General features: G+C 41.7%; 1 protein-coding gene across 1 annotated transcript; it reads left to right on the top strand.

Annotated features, from left to right (window-relative positions):
• Positions 1 to 150: 150 nt before the first annotated feature.
• Positions 151 to 19,337, top strand: fxr2 (fragile X mental retardation, autosomal homolog 2). The gene is made up of 17 exons (XM_037758127.1): positions 151 to 859; positions 4,691 to 4,743; positions 6,343 to 6,436; positions 7,582 to 7,653; positions 9,477 to 9,625; positions 9,870 to 9,963; positions 10,279 to 10,395; positions 10,520 to 10,690; positions 10,790 to 10,868; positions 11,779 to 11,936; positions 12,382 to 12,468; positions 14,830 to 15,049; positions 15,143 to 15,322; positions 15,454 to 15,642; positions 15,809 to 15,916; positions 16,100 to 16,188; positions 16,777 to 19,337. The coding sequence occupies exons 1-17, from the start codon at positions 809 to 811 to the stop codon at positions 16,885 to 16,887; spliced, it is 2,022 nt and encodes a 673-aa protein (XP_037614055.1). The 5' UTR covers positions 151 to 808; the 3' UTR covers positions 16,888 to 19,337.
• Positions 19,338 to 20,581: the final 1,244 nt, after the last annotated feature.

The following is a 20,581-nucleotide window of genomic DNA, read 5'->3' on the forward strand; positions in this document are numbered from 1 at the left end:
AGATTTACGGACCAGCCCTTTTTTGATGAACCAACCAGTGAACACTAAAGTTGATTGCTGAGGTCTTTAACCAATCAGAATGCTGGATTTCCAAGTGGGCGGGACTTTAGTCATGGAAGGGGTGGGGTGTTCGAGGTCATTCAGTCCCACTCTTGATTCACTCTATCGGCGTGTGTGTGTTTGTGGAGGACGGTGTAGTTTGGGGAGTAGGAGTCGTCGCGCCGGGCGGCAGTGCAGTGCATCTCTAAAAAAAAATCTAAAAAGCTTTTTTTTTGTGGGGGAAAAGAAACGACACAAACTGAAGAAACGACCCCCCCAAGTGACGACTTTCTGTGTAATTATTTGACTGCGACACACCAACAAAACACAACGCAGACTGACGGTGACGGTTGGATCAAGGTGTTGATAGCTTAGCAACTAGCCTCCCAAAAGCTAATTCATCCATCCAGCTTAGCCGTTAATCAGACAAAAAACACCCGACAGAAGAGCTCCAGAACCAGCTAGCTTGCTGGAGACAGCGTCTGCGTTTAGGTTAGTTGCCACCCCATCTCCCCATTCACCTCCTGCCCTCTTCCTCCAACCACCCGACACACTGGACATCCACAAGCGGCCGGATAGCGGCGGCGGCGAAGGGCCGGAGCCCGGGCCGTTGCCGGGGAAACTGGGGGTGCTAACGTTACCGGACTCTCCGCCGCCGGGAGGAGTCGGCGTCGGAGTCGGAGTCGGAGTCGGAACGGCGGCTACAACAACAGAAAACAAGCTCAGCTGTAGTGGTGCGGAGCTACCACCACCACCGACGACGACGAGTATGGACGGGCTGGCCGTGGAAGTACGAGGCTCCAATGGGGCCTTCTACAAGGTAAAAACCTGTTTTTTAAGTCGTAGTTTCTTTATTTCTACACAGTTTAAAGTTCTCCTGAGCTCAGCCCCTAGCTAGCTATCCAGCTTAGGTCCAGTTCTGACAAACGGGGATGGTTTCCATTAAGGGTTGGCCATTGTAAGGGTGGGTAGCTTAGCTCCAGCTAGCTGTGTTAAGCTAGGCATCATCACCATGTATGGCCTATATTTTGGTCGTTTTTAATACATTTAAATATAAATACAAGCCTTAGTATTGGAACTAGCTTCCCTTCCTTGTGGCATGCCATACAGCACTTCTTATAGTCTTTAAATGTGCATTAAAAGCTCACATATTGTGTTTTATACCTTAAACTACACAGGCACACTTGTCATCACCCATGTATGGCCTCTATATTTTGCTCCTTTTTTAATGCATGTCAATATAAATACAAGCTTTAGTATTGGAACTAGCTTCCCATACTATTGTACTTCTCATAGCATATTGCTTTTGTCTTTAAATGTGGGATGCAAGCATTTAAAATTAACTCAGACAGCATACAAGTATGATGAGATGCATCAAAAGCTCACATATTTTGTTTTATGCCTTAACGTCCCAGCTATACACTATTGAACCTCATGTGTATTGCAGACTTGTCATCACCATGTATGGCCTATATTTTGTCGTTTTTTAATACATGTCAATATACATACAAGCCATAGTATTGGACACCATTTTCTCATACTTTTGACATGCCATGCTTCTCATTGCTTTGTCTATAAATGTGGGATGCAAGCATTTAAAACCCAACTCAGACAGCTAGTATGATGAGATGCATTAAAAGCTCACATATTTTGTTTTATACCTTAAGCTACACTTAATGTGTATTGCTCTCTGACAAGGAAGAACTAGAGTCAGCTGTTAAGCTAGGCATCATCACCATGTATGGCCTATATTTAGTCGTTTTTTAATACATGTCAATATAAATACAGGGCATAGTATTGGACACCAGCTTCTCATAGTCTTTAAATGTGGGATGCAAGCATTTAAAATCCAACTCAGACAGCTGTTATGTGCAATTCCTGCTTACAAGTATGATGAGATGCATTAAAAGCTCACATATTTTGTTTTATACCTTAAACTACACAGGCACACTTGTCATCACCATGTATGGCCTCTATATTTTTCTCCTTTTTAATGCATGTTAATATAAATACAAACCGTAGTATTGGACACCAGCTCCCCATACTGTTTGACATGCCATACAGCACTTCTAATAGCATATTGCTTTTGTCTTTAAATGTGGGATGCAAGCATTTAAAACCCAACTCAGACAGCTGTTAAGCTAGGCACACTTGTCATCACCCATGTATGGCCTCTATATTTTGGTCGTTTTTTAATACATGTCAATATAAATACAAGCCACAGTATTGGACACCAGCTTCCCATACTTCTTGACATGCCATACAGTACTTCTCATAGCACATTGCTTTGTCTTTAAATGTGGGATGCACACATTTAATAACCCAACTCAGACAGCTGTTGTGCAGTTCCTGCTTATACAAGTATGATGAGATGCATTAAAAGCTCACAGATTTGTTTTATACCCTACACTATTGAACCTCATGTGTATTGCTCTCTAACAAGGAAGAACTAGAGTCCCCGGTTTCTGTTTCAATTCTGCCTCATCTTTCTGAAGAAAGTGTAGTTAGTTTCACATCCATACACATGACTTCTTTGTTGCTGCTGTGTCACAGCTTGTTTTTAAAACATCAGATGGCAACTCAAACGACTTCAAATTGAATTCTATACATTAATTTATTTAAAGACAGCTTACATACACGTTTTTATTAGATAGTCACACCGATTTGGGTCTTGGGATTTCATTGAATTTTAGGTAAAAAAAACATGTAAGTCACTCTCCCTATTTTTTTATTCCTCTCAGTTGAAACACGTTTATTTCTCCATGTGCTCTTCTTCTGCCTTTGGGTGTTCAGATGGTCAAGCGAGCACATGGTGGTTTAAGAGATGAGCCTATATATACTCTCCTCATGGTGCCTTCACCTGTCGTTCTGTTTTACAGGGTGACAGTTTGGCTCTGGCGTGAATGAACACTTCCCACTCCTCTCTATTACGTCCATTATCTCACCGCGCTCTCATTTTGCGGATGAGATGGACACTTAACTGTGTTTTGTGACATTCAAAATGTCCCATTCCAGTAGATATGTTGTCCTCGATGGGAGAGAGAGACAGGGGCAAAAAATCTTTACTGCTTTATTTTCCCTGTTGTGATTGACACATGGGGTGAAATGATTTTGCTTTTTTGAATGCACTTCATTCACGTTGGTGTCAGAGTGAGTCAGTTCTTCTTTCTAACTATGAATCAGGATCATATTTATGAACCTGCCATGGTAATGCAGCTCTTGTCAGCAAACTGGCACTTTGTCTTGTGTATAGTAGCAGCAAGCACATACCACACAAGCTGATAAAAGCCTAATTAAGGATTCAAACAGTTGTTTTATTATGTTAATTGTGAGTAATTTTCCAAATTAGTTTTTTTTTTTTTTTTTGGCTGGATATCTTGCATCAACGTTTTTGCACGTTTATTTATATTTTATCATAAGAAGACCAATCAAATTAGTATATCTAAATGGTGTCTTGTGTGGAAAAGATACAAATATCCCATCTAATCCTTTTTTCGTGAGAGAGGAATTTTGCAAACCTGCCTCCTCCGGTCGGACAGGTCTTGCTCACCACATGGACCTGCATGTGGCTGCAGGCCTGGTGATGAAGGGGCGTCATTACGAAGCTGCCTGGGACCCCTCTCTGCCCCCACCTCTCCACCAGTCATGTCGTGTTAAGAAAGAGGGCTTGCCTGCCCTTTAACCTGGTAGTACTTAGTGGAAGCAATACTCAACCTGACATAACATGCACATGCAGCTGTCTCCTAATGTGACCTGTGGAAATTGGAGGATGTGCACTTTTTTGCTACTGTTGCCATTAGCTGCTCAAGAAGCTAGCCAGATCTAGCGCCACTGGGATCCTGCATAATGAGAGGCAGATGCTAGCCGTTCATGTAGATACAGAGGCATGTTTTGACCATAAAGTAGGACCATCTCAGAACAGCAATAAGTGGGGATTAATAGTCAGAGCGGAAGGCTAAAAAGGTGTAAAAGAGAGCGCGCTGAAACCCTAGCTAGCTCTTGCAATGCAAAGGCAGCACCTTTCCAGCAGGTGAATCCACTCCCCTAAGCATGCTTTCAAGAGTCTGCCTGACCTCTCTGTCCCATATACGGTAGTGTCACACTGAGAGACATGCCACACCCACCACTTTCCTCCCGTCTCGTCATTACTTGACGGTGGGGGGGCTGTGGGTCAAAGTTTATGGCATGCTATGACAGATTTGTGGACGGCCATGATGGACATGTAACATGTTTACGCGATCTTTCTCATAGTAGTTGCCTCTGGGCTGTCGCATGATATGTCCATATAGGCATGTGCATACATGTGCCCTTGTAAAACTATAGTATTCCAACTTACACCCAAAGAGAAAGCATTTTAATTCTGTTTGTGTGTGTGTGTGAGCGTGTGGGAGAAATTTCCAGGCTGTCTGTGCTGTCAGGAGGAGTCAGTGTTCGTCGTCACTTTATCCAGCACTGAATTCACAGCCAGAGAATTGTGTCAGTGTTGTGATGTCTCGGCTTCCAAAAAGCCCTAGATGCTCTTTTTCAGCACCAGTCACAGTTGCTGTTTACATGCAGAATCAAAACGCTCACAGCCCCACCCCTTATCTCAATGCTGTCTGGCTTGTGCGATCATGGGAATAAAAATTCTGTCTCTCTGCTTTTCTTTTAGGGTTACATCAAAGATGTCCACGAAGACTCGCTCACAATTGTTTTTGAAAACAAGTAAGTTTCCTCTTAACCTCTCCTGTATGTCTACATTATTATAAATAGTCCGTATATATTGGGGGAAATGGAGCTTGAACTGTAGTAATTGAGAGTTACGACGACTACTTGTGGCTGGTGCTTTACCCATGCGCTCAAAACTGTCCTCTTCAGCACCTGTGCTCGGCATGCAGCTGTCCATACACGTCTCTAACAGTTTTTTTACCTCCTGCTCTGATCCCTCCCTGCCCTTGCCGTCCTGATAGCATGCACTCCTAGCCCCACCTACTGTCCCTTTCCACTATCCACCCATCCCCCTGGTCCCTCTTTATCTCAGAGTGGAACAGGGTGCCCCTAAAAATAGTGACCCAAGGTATGCAGTGTGGGAGGGGGTGGCAGTATGGTGGCTTGTGTCGTTTTTGGGATGGTTCCTAACCCCCCTTCTCCTTTTACTTTCTCTGAGCACATGGAGTTGTTGGAGTAGCTGGTTACATGAGATAGTGAACACCTTTTTTGGTCTTAAACGATAGTAATAAGGCTCTTAATGAAAATTATTTTTATATTTGAGATTCATTTGAGATTTGAGTTTTTTAAGATATCAATTAGTGCTGTCAATCGATTAAAATATTTAATAGCACGATGGTCCATAGTTACTTGCGATAATCAATATTTTGTATCTGTCCAAAATGTACCTTAAGGGGAGATTTGTCAAGTATTTAATACTCTTATCAGCATGGGAGTGGGCAAACATGCTTGCTTTATGCAAATGTATGTATATATTTATTATTAGAAAATCAATTAACAACACAAAACGATGACAAATACTGTCCAGAAACCCTCACAGGAGCATTTAGCATAAAAATATATGCTCAAATCATAACATGGTAAACTGCAGCCCAACAGGCAACAACAGCTGTCAGTGTGTCAGTGTGCTGACTTGACTATGACTTGCCCCAAACTGCATGTGATTATCATAAAGGGGGCATGTCTGTAAAGGGGAGACTCGTGGGTACCCATAGAACCCATTTTCATTCACATATCTTGAGGTCAGAGGTCAAGGGACCCCTTTTGAAAATGGCCATGCCAGTGTTTCCTCTCCAAAATTGAATGTAAGTTTGGAGCGTTATTTAGCTAGTATGACCTGGTTAGTACCAATGGATTCTTTAGGTTTTCTAGCTTCATATGATGCCAGTATCTTCACTCTAGCTTTAAAGCTCGCTACAACCTAAAAATCACAAGTTACATTCACGTGTTAAAGAAGTGGCGTTAAAACAAATTTGCGAAATATGCTATTATCGACAGCCATAATATCAATACTACATGGGCCGATCATTTACTGAACTTTAAGGCACTCTTGTGCAATGTAAAAAGGACATCATACAATGAACATAGTCATTCAACTCACTCATTAAACGGAACAACCCTATTTTAGTTTTTATTATGTCTGTTAATGTGTTGCACCGCGGTGAGTGATGTCATTCCCAATATGACATGAGGGCAAAAAGAGCTTGAGCTAGACTGCTTGAGCTACAGCATGTAACAGTATTCCATTTTGTTACCTGTGGTTTGTTCATAAGCTGACAGCTGATTTTGTTTTGTCTCTGTGTCGTCTTGCCACAGCTGGCAGCCAGAGAGACAGTTGCCCTTCAGCGACGTGCGGTTGCCTTCTCCAGCCGAATACAACAAGGATATTGGTGAAGGAGAGGAGGTGGAGGTAAGGCCTGCCACTTTGCGTCTCTCTGACTCAGCTCATCCACCTGAGTTTTCACTAACCTCATGCAACCTTTGCACTATTAACTTTTGACTGACATTTCCAGGACATCCATATGGCTAAATTATGAAAAATCAAATCTATTATTATGTCCCTTTACGTATTTGTCTGACTGTAAAACATCTTCTGGCACATGTCTGCTTAAAATCTGTTTTAAATCTGGATTTGTATATTTTTGGTGCTTTTGGGGCAGCAGATTAGAGTATGATAAATTATGATTGTATGCATACTGAACTAAGGATACGCTGATCGGACTTTTTCAATCCCGATAGCGATACCTGGGCTTCGGGTATCGTCCGATACTGACTACCGATCCGATATCGGTGTTTAATTAATACTCTGTATGCCTCACTGTGTGGAAGTGACTGGGATCATTCTATTATGTATAAGGCCACATCAGGCTTGACTTAAACATTGCTTTTCTAACTTTGTAAAACAAAATGTAACCAATAAATACATAGATATATATATTTATTTTATTGTTCTTTATTGTTAAAATAATAAATCGTACACCAGAATCCTAGTAAAAAAACTTCAAAATGAACAGGAATTACAATTCGAGTCTAAACCTTTTTAATGCAACAACAAATTAGTTAAAACTTAAACAGGAATTAAAATTCCATTATATAATGTATATACTGTAAATATAAAATCGAATTTAATAGATCGGCCCCATTGTCACCGATATCCGATCCAGCTATTTGAGTCAGTATCGGCCAAATATCTGACCCGGTATCGGTGCATCCCTATATTGAACATATAAATGTTATCATCTGGTGTGAAAGCTAAAGAATGTATTACTTGCATTTTGTACAATCAGTCAAAAATTGTAACCATAAACGCACTTGAGTCTTTCATTTACAACATCTAATATTGTCTTTACAATATCCAACAAGTTTACCTCACATATTTTGCATTTTCTCCACAGCACACAACACTAGTTGGTTGTACAGTATGCATCCGGTCTGCTTTTGCAGCCATGGCCTCGTTCACTATGTTGCTTTCTGCTACAAACAGTTTGAAGCACAGTTAATGGGTGTAATAGTTATAGTTTTTGTTTGTCTCATTCACTATGTATCTCCTTGCAGGTTTACTCTAGGGCCAACGAACAGGAGCCATGTGGCTGGTGGCTGGCCCGGGTCAGAATGATGAAGGGCGAGGTAAGATGTCCCAAGAACCAAGGAACCATATCTTATAAAGATAATAAAAAGGGGTAAATGATGGAAAACAAGACTCGGTCAAAACCGAGTACACGGCTGGAGCGTGTACCGTCAGTCTGTGAATTTGAGGCTAAATTGTTACAAAAATAGTCAGTGGTCATGTCTATAATGTTAAATCCAGCGGTACATGTCCACCAGGTCTGGCGAGGACACTAGGTGACACGCTGCTCCACTCAACTGGCCGTTCAAGCGGTGACGCTCCCTAGCGTTGACTGTCCCTGATTAGTCCCTGGTTTTCTGCTCGCTGTTTCAAACAGTAAAACAACATGGCGGCCTGCTCGTAAACTTTCTGTTATTCCGTCTAAACAATCCACCAAAATCTACTTCTGAAAACATTTTAAGCAAGAAACAGGCTTTGCCACTGCTGAAACTGGTTTCATTTTAGAACTAGATCGCATAGTTTGACAGCTTGGTCCAAGTTGGACGGGCTCATTTGCATAAAGGACTGTCCCCGCCCTTTCATTTTGAAAGAGCGACGGCCAATGAGGAAACTCCAACACTTGGCCGACCAATCTTTTGCATTTGTAGGGCTAGCACTCTGCAGGTCCAGCCAAAAAACTGAAACTATATTTACAAATGTCACTAAAGCAGAAGAGAAAAAAAAACTGAGCATATTCTCTCTACTTTGGAGACATGTAATTTGTCTTCATATTGTATTCAAATCCTTTTTCCACCGCTGCATGTCTCCATTAATACTGTAGTCACACATCGTGATGCTGTTTTGTTGTCTTGTCTTAAACCACAGCAGAGCAGTTGTTGTTTTTTTTAATCCGCCTAATCTTCACAGTGAAACTTGACTGCGGTGGAAACACTAAGGCGCTAGAGGAACTGTTCGTTCCTGAGTTTTTGTTCCTGGGGCTTAAAAAATTCCTGGAGCTATTTAGTCGAAAAAAAACAACAACTAATATTGTCAGTGATAAGATCTAGCTAGACTAGCTTCCTCTATATCTCAGTATTTAATCATTAGTAATAGAGGCTAAGCAGCTATTATCTTTCACTTTGCCATCAGTGTTTTGTCCTATTGCCAGTAACTGTTATTGAGTCCTGAGTACTGCTGTATGTAGAGTGAATACAGGCCTGTAGTAACTGCTGGGTAATGAGTTCAAAGAGCCAGTATGTCCTGATGCGGTCTGACACTGTACCTTCAAATTATATTTCCCATACACCCTGTGCTTTTACTTCACACCGACTTCTTGTGACAAAATGGATTTGCTCCAAGCTCTTATTTTGACGTTTTTTTTTTTTTTTTTTAAGTTTCTAATAACCAAGAACCAGAAGCGGCTCTTATGTCACCCCCAGCACGAGCCGCAGGTTGAATAGTGGGTCAGTGGGATATGGAAAGGACAGCGTTGTAGAGCTACTGTGCCTGGGGGAGCTGCTGCTGGTGTAACGCTGTTATTTGGAGTGGTCTGATAAGAGCCTGCAGGAATGTCTAGCATTGACTGATGGCTTTAATTCTGTCCTTTTGAGCATGGAGTGTGCAATGTTCATCTCGCTGCCTCACTCGCTCTCTGGGTTCCGCTTTTTCCTTTCTCTACATCTTTTCTCTGCATCGCACTTCTTTGTTTCTTCTTATGTTTTCTCAAAAACAAGAAACTGGGAAAGGCGAAGCTTCATTAAAAAGATGAAAGGAGCTATAGAATTAATGTATTTTTGAGAGCGGACATCAATGATTTTGTTTTATTTGAGAGCTGATTCAGTATTTTTACATTTCTGGCTCCATTATTAAAAATCTCTTTCTCTTTTGTGTTCTCTGTTTTCAGTTCTATGTGATCGAATACGCAGCGTGCGACGCCACATACAACGAGATTGTCACAGCAGACCGCATCAGGCCCCTCAACCCCAACAGCCCTTCCTCTCGAAACTCCTTCCACAAGGTCCTCATCCCCGTCCCAGAAGACCTGCGGGACATGTGAGTGTCTTTTTAAACTGTCAAATTTACATCCTGAAGACTGATTGATTTGAATTAACTTCAGCATTGCACCAAGTGAGAAATTGCAGTAAAAAAAAAAAAAGTAAATGATGAATTGAGATTCTTTGAATGTTAAGTTTTTACATCACATTAAGTTGTCTCGGTGAGCAGTGCTGTTCATGATATGCTGCTGCCAAATGAATAACAAGGCTGTCTCTCCTGTGGATTGTTTTCTTATCGACAGCTGTGAAAATGAAATCATTCACAAAGAGTTCAGGAAAGCTATCGGAGCCAACTGCATCTGCTACAGTCCTCAAACGCACGAGCTCAGTGTGCTGGTCAGTACTCAGAATACACACTTCAGCTGTGTCTCACTTCATGAACAAGTGAATGGCCTTGTTGCACACCCACATAGGAGTAAATAATACAAAGGCGCTGGAGTAACTCTCACATAAAAACATCTTATGTTTGTATGGGTATTCTTACTGTTATGCCACATATCTTGCTTCCTCTTCCTGCCTCTCTTGTTGTCTTGTCAAAATTATGAATCCACATTTTTTGACAACTTTCTCAGTGCTTATTAAAGACACAAACTCTGATTAAACAATTGTTGATAAATTGTAATTTTATCCCTTTTTTTTTGTTATCTTCAGACTACAAATGAAACCACAGTAAAGCGTGCAACTCTTCTGAGCGACATGCATTTCCGCAGCATCCGTACCAAGCTCATGCTAATGTCCCGCAACGAAGAAGCCACCAAACATTTGGAGGTAAACACACTCTTTTTACACATGCACACTTCGTTTGAAAAAAAAAAAATTGGAAGCCCTAGCCCAACATTTTAGCTTAATTTACACATTTTCACACAAACCACCTGTGTGTCTCTCCTCCCAGACAAGTAAGCAGTTAGCGTCAGCATACCAGGAGGAGGTGAAGGTCAGGGAGGACCTGATGGGCCTAGCCATCGGCTCCCACGGTGCCAACATCCAGCAGGCAAGGAAGGTGGCTGGTGTCACAGCTATCGAGTTGGAGGAGGAAAGCTGCACATTCAGGATCTACGGAGAGGTACGCTGCTGAATGTGCTTGTGGGCCATTGCATGTCAGTTCTTGTCCCAATATATGAATAGATATAATGTAGTGTCTAATGTTTGTGTTGTGTTACAGACCCCAGAGGCGGTAAAGAAGGCTAGAGAATTTCTAGAATTCAAAGAAGACTACTTTCAGGTACCCAGGAACCTCGTAGGTGAGTGAGCTACATTCCTGAGGGAGCTCATTTTGTCCCACTTCTAGGGCTGTCAAAGTTAACGCAATAAAAACGCATTAGCGAAAAATTGGTTTTAACGCCACTAATTTCTTTAACGCATTAACGCAAAATTGCGATTTTTAATTAATCTCTTAAAAATCTGACGGGCCGCCGTCGGGGCCGGCCCCTATTCGATTTTTCGGAGATTGTAGCAGGCTACTGGCATCACATGAAACTAGAAAACCTAATGTATCCATTGGTACCAACCATGTCATACTAGCTTGTCGTGAAGGAGGCTAAATACTGCTCCAAACTGGTGAGGAAGAACTGTCATGGCCATTTTCAAAGGGGTCCCTTGACCTCTGACCTCAAGACATGTGAATGAAAATGGGTTCTATGGGTACCCACGAGTCTCCCCTTTACAGACATGCCCACTTTATGATAATCACATGCAGTTTGGGGCAAGTCATAGTCAAGTCAGCGCACTGACACACTGACAGCTGTTGTTGCGTGTTGGGCTGCAGTTTGCCATGTTATTATTTGAGCATATTTGTTATGCTAAATGCAGTACCTGTGAGGGTTTCTGGACAATATCTGTCATTGTTTTGTGTTGTTAATTGATTTCCGATAATAATTATATACATATATTTGCATAAAGCAGCATATTTGTCCACTCCCATGTTGATAAAAGTATTAAATACTTGACAAATCTCCCTTTAAGGTACATTTTGAACAGATAAAAAATGTGCGATTAACTATGGACAATCATGCGATTAATTGTGATTTAAATATTTGTATTGATTGACAGCCCTACTATACCCACGTTGCATACTCCTCATCACTACACTTATACACTCTCTTATTTACTACATTCTTTTTAAACCTCTTTTCTTCTTTCTCTGTTGCGCAGGCAAAGTCATCGGCAAGAACGGCAAAGTCATTCAGGAGATTGTGGACAAGTCGGGCGTGGTCCGTGTCAGGATTGAGGGAGACAACGACAAAAAGCTTCCCCGGGAGGAGGGAGCCAGGCAGGCGGCAAGCAGGGACGACACTGCCAGCGGCAAAGAGGTGAATGGGCCGTGCGGCTTGCCTCCCAGTCCCCCTATAACCCTACCCCCCTTTGCTCTCCAAAAAGCAAAGCTTATTACTGCAGCAGAGTGTGGAAGTCCCATGTGCTGTCTGCTTTGACACTGTTCCATTCTGCTGCTTTGTCTCTCTTGTTTTGTCACTGGCACTTATGTTTTCATTGCTTTCAATGCACACAGCCCACTTCACAGCATATGTCAGTTATGTTGGCTGTGTGTGGGCACAGAGCTGTCTGTTGTCTCTGATGGATTGATATGTTTCTGTTGCTTCATGTGATTTATGAGTATACTAATCGTTCCAGAAATGGTTTGTATGGTTTCACCACTTAAAATGTTATTTATCTCCCCTATAATGGTATTTAATGTGATGATTATCTGTTTTTTTTTTTAAAAAGACACTCAACTCTTCTTCTATGTGTTTTTATCAGGGCTTGGTTCCCTTCGTGTTTGTGGGAACTAAAGAGAACATCAGCAATGCTCAGGCTCTGTTGGAGTACCATGTGTCCTACCTCCAGGTCAGTTAATCCTCCATGTTCACCAGTAGATGGCAGCACTAGCCTTTTCTCTGTTCCTGTCACTCAGAAAACTTAAGACCTGTATGTTTACAGCATTGCTATTTTCTGTACATTGCAGACTTTGATTTCCATAAATGTGTTTCTGCTCAGAGTATCTGGACGCTTAGTCTAGTCGAGGAATCCTATTTCTTAGAAGCACATGTCCTTTCTATGACATGTAGGGTTAGGACAGGGTGCTTGTTGGAAGATGTGGGCGTATGTGCAGGGTCCTTTCATATTGGCCACTCACCTGTTTCCCCTCCTGTCGAGCTCCACATGAGGAAAGCTGCTGAGCGCTCCTCGTTTTGTACTTACCTCATGTGCTTTTATAAATAGCCCCTCTCTGGGATGGGGTGAAGGGTACACATGAGTTTAGATTACCAACTATCTGGACCCTCAGCTTCCAAAAATAACACCAGACAACCCCCCCTCCTGCCCGGCCTCACTTCCTTCACGCCCCCCCCTTTGAGGTTCAGCTGTCGTTGGTGGAGGCAGCTGTCACACTGTGAAGTGAGACCCCCCTCCTCCTCCGAATCAACCACCACTAAACCCCCATAGAAACTGCTGTCATTGCACTGCTGCCATTAGACGCCAATGCTTCTCCAAAACACTATTGGTTTTTAATTATCCTCTTAAAATCCGACTGACTTGGCCGCTATTTTAAAACTAGAGTGAAGGTACTGGTATCATATGAAACTAAAATACCCGAGGAATCCATTGATATGAACCACGTCATATTGCTAAATAAAGCCCCAAATTTACGCTTAATTTTGGCGAGGGAAAATGTCATGGCCATTTTCAAAGGGGACCGTTGACCTCTGACCTCAAGATATGTGAATGAAAATGGGTTCTATGGGTACCCACGAGTCTCCCCTTTACAGACATGCCCATTTTATGATAATCATCAATATTATAAATGTCTTATTTTTGCCTATTCTAATATTTCTAGTGTGTCTTTTTACTGTGACAGTGTTCCTAAAATTCTATTTTAAAAATTGCAATACATCGTCTTGCTTACAGTATCACAGTATATTGAATCCTTACCCCTGTATCATGAAATGTATCGTATCGCCAGGTTCTTGCCAATACACAGCCCAATTCATCATTATTAGTTTCTCTTGATAGCTTTTCCCATTTTTAGGGTTCCTGAGACAAATTGTAGCAACCAAATGGGCTAATCCGTCTAATCAATTTGGGGTTTTGTGGAACATAGGGGCTGAGAACATCTGAGCCAGCAAACACACACAGAAGCTCTTTCAGCTACACAATGTGGTATTAATTTTTGTCTCTGTCTAAAGAGATTAAAAAGTGAGGGGACAATTTCCATCTACACAGAAATTGGTAGGTGTTTTAACAGAAGTGGAAGTCTGTCAAATGTTCAGGATTTTGGGGGGGTTGAATGTGCCCTCAGTCTTATCTGGTTGGAACACTGAACTTTTACGCATTACTGCCACACAGTGGTCGAGTGAAACACTCAATAAGAAGCACACCACCAGCCCAGGCCCACAGCAGATGTTTTTAAGACCATGGCTTGGTCCCAGTTGTGTGTGTGGTATTTTATAGGCAGAACAAAGATGCAGGCGATCACAGTCAACCACATTAAAAGTCAGCAACAAAATCTGTTATTGCTTTCTAAAGTAGAAAGCACTGTAATACTGCAGTAGACTTTTTGTAGATTTAATAATAATTCTGGCAACCATGATAATCTAAAATCAGTTTTTTTTCATCCTTGTTTGATTGATTGATTTTGTCCAAACACATTATTATTTTTTAACTTTTATTTATTTTTTGTATTATTTTTTATTTATTCATATAGTATAACTAAAACAGGACAAAGAACATGCCATATCGTAAGCATCATATATAGATCCTATACCAGTAAATGAGGGAAACAATTATAAAAATAAGTAAATAAGTAAGTAAAAAAATGTATTCATTAAAATAATAATAATAAATCATAATAAAGGAAAATAAATTATATTTTAATAATCACCTGATTTAAATAGCAGCATGCATCCTTTGTAGTTAAACCTGGTAATCCCTGTTGGTCACCATGTCATTCTAAGTTGCTTAATATTGGGGAAGATGCAATATATCCTCCATAGTTTGGTGCCATTAATGACTCACTTTGATGACTATTTTTTAAGGCGGTAGGTACTTTTTAGTTTACTTAGTTTTTACATATATTCTTCTACAACCATTATTTCCCAACCATTTGTGTTTGATAACAGGCGGATGTCAAGGTGTACAGTAGAATAGTTTTGTAGAAACATTTCACTAAACCATGTGCCCTACAACTGTCTCATGGTCCCTGTCCTGTAGGAGGTGGAGCAGCTGCGCCTAGAGCGTCTCCAGATTGACGAGCAGCTCCGTCAGATCGGGGTCGGGTACCGCACACCTCCCAGTCGAACTGGAGGCCCTGGTGTTGAACGGGAGAAAGGCTACACGACAGACGAGAGCAGCAACTCACTCCACACCTCTCGCACGTATGGAGGCCGCGGCCGAGGACGCAGAGCCTCCAACAGCCAGTACTCTGGATACGGTGAGAACGAGTTTGAAAGTGAATAGAAGACACTTTTGTCATTTAAAAAGTCTTACACTTATGTTTGCTTTTACTTGTCTCTGCTTGATCCAGGCACAAACTCTGAACAGTCCAATGCTTCTGAGTCGGAGGAAGTTGGCGAGCGAGAGCAGCGGCCCCGTGGCTTAGGCGGCGATGAGAGAGGCTCCCGACGGGGCGGCAGGGGCCGAGGCACTAACTCAGGACGAGGCCGTGGAGGACCGGGGTCCAAGCCCTCCAACTCCATCAGCTCAGGTAGTTAAAGCCCACGTTCAGGTTACCAACAAACAAGGGCCGTCCATTTCAACCTTTAGTCCACTGAGGAAGGAGATTTAATATGATCTTACAATTAAAGTCTCAATATTAATTTTCTGTGGCATGTCCAGTGCTGAGGGACCCAGACAGTAACCCATACTCCCTGCTGGAGGGTGAGGGAGAGCTGGCCGACGCCGACATCAATGATGGCGGAGACCGCCGCAGACGCTCCCGACGCCGCCGCAACGACCAGGAGCCCAGCGTGATGGACGCTGCTGGAGAGTCGGACAGCCAGGCCGGCCACAGCGAGAATGGACTGGGTGAGGAGAACTTTAGTGTTGTGTTCTCATCTCTGTTGCATAATAATTTAGTGAAAACAGAAATGTTTAGTAGGAATGCACCGGCCACCTGCACAGTGTCAAATAAACAGAAGCAGAAATTCTGAACTGCGATAGTAACCCAGATTTTTTCTCATTTTACTGTCAGATGAAGAAGCACGACCCCAGCGCCGCAACCGAAGCCGCCGCCGTCGTAACCGTGGCAACCGCCCAGAGGGAGGTTCAGCCAGCCGTGACAGACAGCCAGCTGAAAGTGGTGAGTCATCATGTTTTACTAGTTAACAGTTTCCTCTACAGAACGAACAGGATATAATCGTCATTGATCATTTGCTTTGAAGCTGCTCTCTATTGGACCAGGGTATTTTTTAATCTATATATGTACTGTATGTACAATGTAGCTCTCAGCAAGAGTTGTAGCTGACAGATTTAATGTTTCCAGTGACTGTTGCTGACTACATATCCCGTGCTGAGTCCCAGAGCAGACAGAACCTGCCCCAGAAGGAAAACCACGCTGGCCCCGAACCCAAGGTACTCGCCAAAATATAGCATAAGTTTGGAGCGTTATTTAACCTCCTTCACAACAAGCTAGTGTGACATGTTTAGTACCAATGGATTCCTTAGGTTTTTTCTAGTTTCATATGATACCACTATCTTCAGTCTAGCTTTAAAACACTAGGCATTAGCTTTGACAGCCCTATTCCAAACGTAAAAAAAACATTTTTACGATAGTTTTGAAGTGAACGACGATGAGCTATAATATTTAATAGCGTCAGTAGTGGATATAAAATAACACAAAAAAAGATGCATGGGATGCTATTACATATTCAGTGGCGAAAACCATAATGCTTTGTAAAATAATGAAAATAATTATTAAAAATTATAAAAATATTATTGTAATTTGAATCCTATGTTATACAACTGTAGAATGGCACATGTTGGCAGTCAAATGTGTGGAAGTGTGCTCTTGAGTGTGAATAGATTGAAGTGGGATTTAAGAAGAAATTTCTAATTAAAAACGGTTGGTGAATGAGGCCCATTGATCTCATCCTTAGTTGTATTGATATAAATCACATTGTTGGTCCATTCTCATCTTTTCCCACCTTTTTGTCCCCGCAGGAGAACGGGACCAGCGCCACGAAGGATGAGCGAGCGCCCTCCAAGGGTTCCCCCAGCAAAGGCATGACCTCGGCCAGCGAGACCCTGACCTTGGTCAACGGGGTGTCGTAAAGAGACGGCCGTGCCCCTCGCGAACCCAAGTCTAGAGCAAGACTCCATGGCAAACTCTGTCCCTGCTTGCATTAACTTAAACCTTAAACAGATGAGTGAAAAGTACCTGACAAAATACCTGAATTCATACTATGAGAGTGAAAAAGTACAAAAAAACGACAAACGCATCTACTTAAAAACACACGTTAACGGTGTATGCTATCCTATCTATCAGTACTTAGTGCTTATTTAAAAAAAAACAACTAGCTTGCCAAAAAAGAGCTGGTGGAAATGACTTGATTTTTAAAAATACTGAAATACGAGAAACAGGACGAGACTTTTTTTGTTTGTTTTTGAAACGGTTGTCTTTATTTGTGTCTTTTTTTTTTTGTTATGTTAATTTTGTTCATTGTTTATCACTGGTTTGGACTCGGCGGTCGCTCTCTCAACCAAACAGACGCGTCTCTTAACAGCGTAAAAGTACCGACTAGAGAGATGTAAGCTGTAGGGAGTGGCGTACAAGCAGACAGTCCAATAGCTTATGTGACGCGATGTTCGCACACTGAACCCGGGAGTGGAGACAGACAGACAGACAGACAGACAGATTGGAATATTGATAGACATTGTGCCTTGAATTTGAAAAAAGAAAAAAAAAGAATAAAAAAAAGTTTTTTCCATTAAGTTTGTTTTTGTTTCCCAAGAGGAAGAAAAGAGGAAGAGGCGTTCTTCCAGGTTTTTTTGAGGGGTTCCAAGAAGAGAACAGACCTGTGAGGGAGTGATGAGCAAAATGAGTGAACACAGAAACGGAGGGAGTGGCTGGCCAACGCGAGGGAAAACAAGTCCGGTGCCAAACACGAAATTCAAGGCGCTAGTCCTCATTCCGAGTCGAATGGACGGCATAGGGGGTCAGTGTGTGCGTGTACGTACACGTGTGTGTTTGTGTGTGCACAGTTGAGATATTTGGCAACCACAAAACTAAACTGGGAGGGGTGAGGTAACGTAACGCAGCCCTGGGCGGGTCGCACGGTGAGGCGTCTCTATTTATCAACAGGCCTGAGGGGGGTCTTCCTCTTACCTGTTAGAGGTCTTTTGAGGGTCCAGGGTGGCCTGGTAAACAGGACAGGCTGAGACCAGACAGACAGCAGACTTGAACTATAGATTTAGACTTAAAGAGAACTATACCGTGCCTCTTTCTCTGTGTCGGAGGGGGCGGCGGTGCTAGCTTCCAGTCACACTAGTGTCTTGATAAACCACTGCAGCGCACAGCTTCCGGATGCACACGATGGGCGACCACCTTTCTGGGACAGGTGCTGCTAAGTGGGGGAGGGCCCTGGACACTGCGGACTGTGGGGATTGGGACAGCTTCAAATGACATGAGAGCCACATGACACACAGCCCCCCACAGGATACATAAACATACACACCAGGTGCGCGTAAGGTCGCCCCGCATGGCGCGAAGTAGAGGAAACAAAACAAAGCGAGGTGTCTGTCTTGTACCTGGCGGTTTGGGTCGGCAAATGGAGTACGAGAGGGACTCGAAAAACCCCTCAGTGGCTCTCTGCTCATGTTGTTACTGTTGTCTTGGTTACCGCTCTCACGTTTTTTTTGTTGCTATTTCCACATCTTTAGAAAATATGAAATAAAAAATTGAAGTGAAATCAACCTCTTCTCTGGAGACGAACTTTGATTTCTCTGTCTTGTGAGTTCTATTTTTCTAACTTGCATGGCGTTTAGTTAACGAGTAGTAGGTGGTGCCTGTCCCGTGCATGAGGAAAGGGTGTTATTAATCTGACTTACAAAGCCATTGTTTCATTCACTAGAATTGCTGCTAATGTACACATTGAATGTCCAACTAACGTAGAAACTCTACCTTGAACAGAGAGGGAAACTATTTGTGACTTCAGAAACATTTAACCCCCCCCCACCTCCTCACCCTCGCTCATCTGCCCAAGTTTCTATCGGTGGATACGAGTCAGGAAAGGACCCATTCCTTCGCTCACAAGTTTTCAGAGTCTCACAAAAGTATTAAATTACAAAGGGCAACATTGTGCATGACAAGCAAGCGTCCACATGACCAAAGGTTTTGAGAGACAGATGAATGGGAGTGTGGTTGAGCTGACCCAGATGCTGCTGTCATACATTTCTGCTCACCTGTATGTTGTGTTTTTATTAAAGGATGAACGAGCACTTGAGTATTTGTACTTTGGTTCAGTTTGCATGAGTGCGAGTGGAGGTTTGTGTTTACCTTTATACCTCATTGTGTGAGTACTGTATATCCTCATGTATCTGTACCCCCCCCTACCGTCCTGTTGAAAGACTGCTGGCTGCTCTGTGTGAGTGTGTGTGTGTTGGTGTGTGTGTGTGTGTGTGGATGCTGGTTGTACAGTCGACTCCTTACTCTGTCAGATTTTGTCTCTGGTTTTCTCACTCATGTTCTGATGGCAATAAAGGACTTTTCATTGTTTGGTATACATCTCTTCTGAACGGTTCGTTCTTTTTAATATAGGCCCGTACTCTGACGCAGAAATTTAATAAAATTAAGGGACTCGCTAATAAATATTATACTGGAGTCATTTAACTAGTCACTAGTGTTAGATTTGTCTCAAGCTATTTTAACCTTCTGAGACCTGCGATCCTGACCGACGTTACTGTCTTTCAGAGGCTGTAACAGGTTCAGTTTTAGAGCTGGAAGGAACCAAAATCATATGAAACTATAAAAACCTAAGGAATCCATCAGTACCAACCATTTCATACTAGCTTTTTGGGAAGGAGGCTAAATAACGCTCTGAAGTGAGGAAAAATCTGGCACGGCCATTTTCAAAGGGGCCCCTTGACCTCTGACCTCAAGATATGTGAATGAAAATGGGTTCTATGGGTACCCACGAGTCTCCCCTTTACAGACATGCCCACTTTATGATAATCACATGCAGTTTTGGGCATAAACCGTTCCATTTTGCCTTTTGAATGCAGTATAAATGTGTTATTTTTGCCTATTCTAAAATTATGTTTGAATATTTATTTGAATATATATATTATATATAAATATAAATAAATATATATATATATATATAAGATAAGATAAGATAAGATGGATCTTTATTAATCCACGGAGGGAAATTCAGGTGTCAAAGCAGCAACATCAGCAAACAGAGTGAATCACAGGAGAGGTAAAGGTATACAAAAATTATAAAGACAATAATAGAGATATAAAAGATACAGAGTGAATGGGTGAACATAGTGTGTACAGTCCGTCAATAAATAAATGTAGTATGTACAATAAATAAATAAATAAATAAATGTAATATGTACATATGTGCAGTCAGCAATAAAGTGGTATATAGGATGTATATAAATGTATAAATATATAAATATATATATATATTTATATATATATAAATATATATATATATATATAAATATAAATATATATATATATAAATATAAATATATATATTTATATATATATATATAAATATATATATATAAAAATATAAATATATATATATAAATATAATAAAAAAAACCATATATGATGTGAGAACAGAAACAAACATAACAAATAAACGAAAGAGAAAAAACTATTTTACACACAAATGTATATATTAAAGTTTGAATAACTTAACAGGAAACTCGTCATAAACAAAAACCATACTTGAAAAACCACTTCCGCCTAAAATGCTCCGTCATTCCCCTCTCACCCAATCACAGCCCGTGC

The sequence above is a fragment of the Sebastes umbrosus genome, chromosome 22, assembly GCF_015220745.1.
Source record: "Sebastes umbrosus isolate fSebUmb1 chromosome 22, fSebUmb1.pri, whole genome shotgun sequence".
NCBI lineage: Eukaryota > Metazoa > Chordata > Actinopteri > Perciformes > Sebastidae > Sebastes > Sebastes umbrosus.

Excerpts from the sequence above, each read along its gene's own strand:
- fxr2 (XM_037758127.1), top strand. The coding sequence starts at position 809 with ATGGACGGGCTGGCCGTGGAAGTACGAGGCTCCAATGGGGCCTTCTAC. Across the intron at positions 9,964-10,278 it reads CGCACGAGCTCAGTGTGCTG|ACTACAAATGAAACCACAGT; the intron begins GTCAGTACTCAG and ends TGTTATCTTCAG. Across the intron at positions 15,917-16,099 it reads CAGACAGCCAGCTGAAAGTG|TGACTGTTGCTGACTACATA; the intron begins GTGAGTCATCAT and ends TAATGTTTCCAG.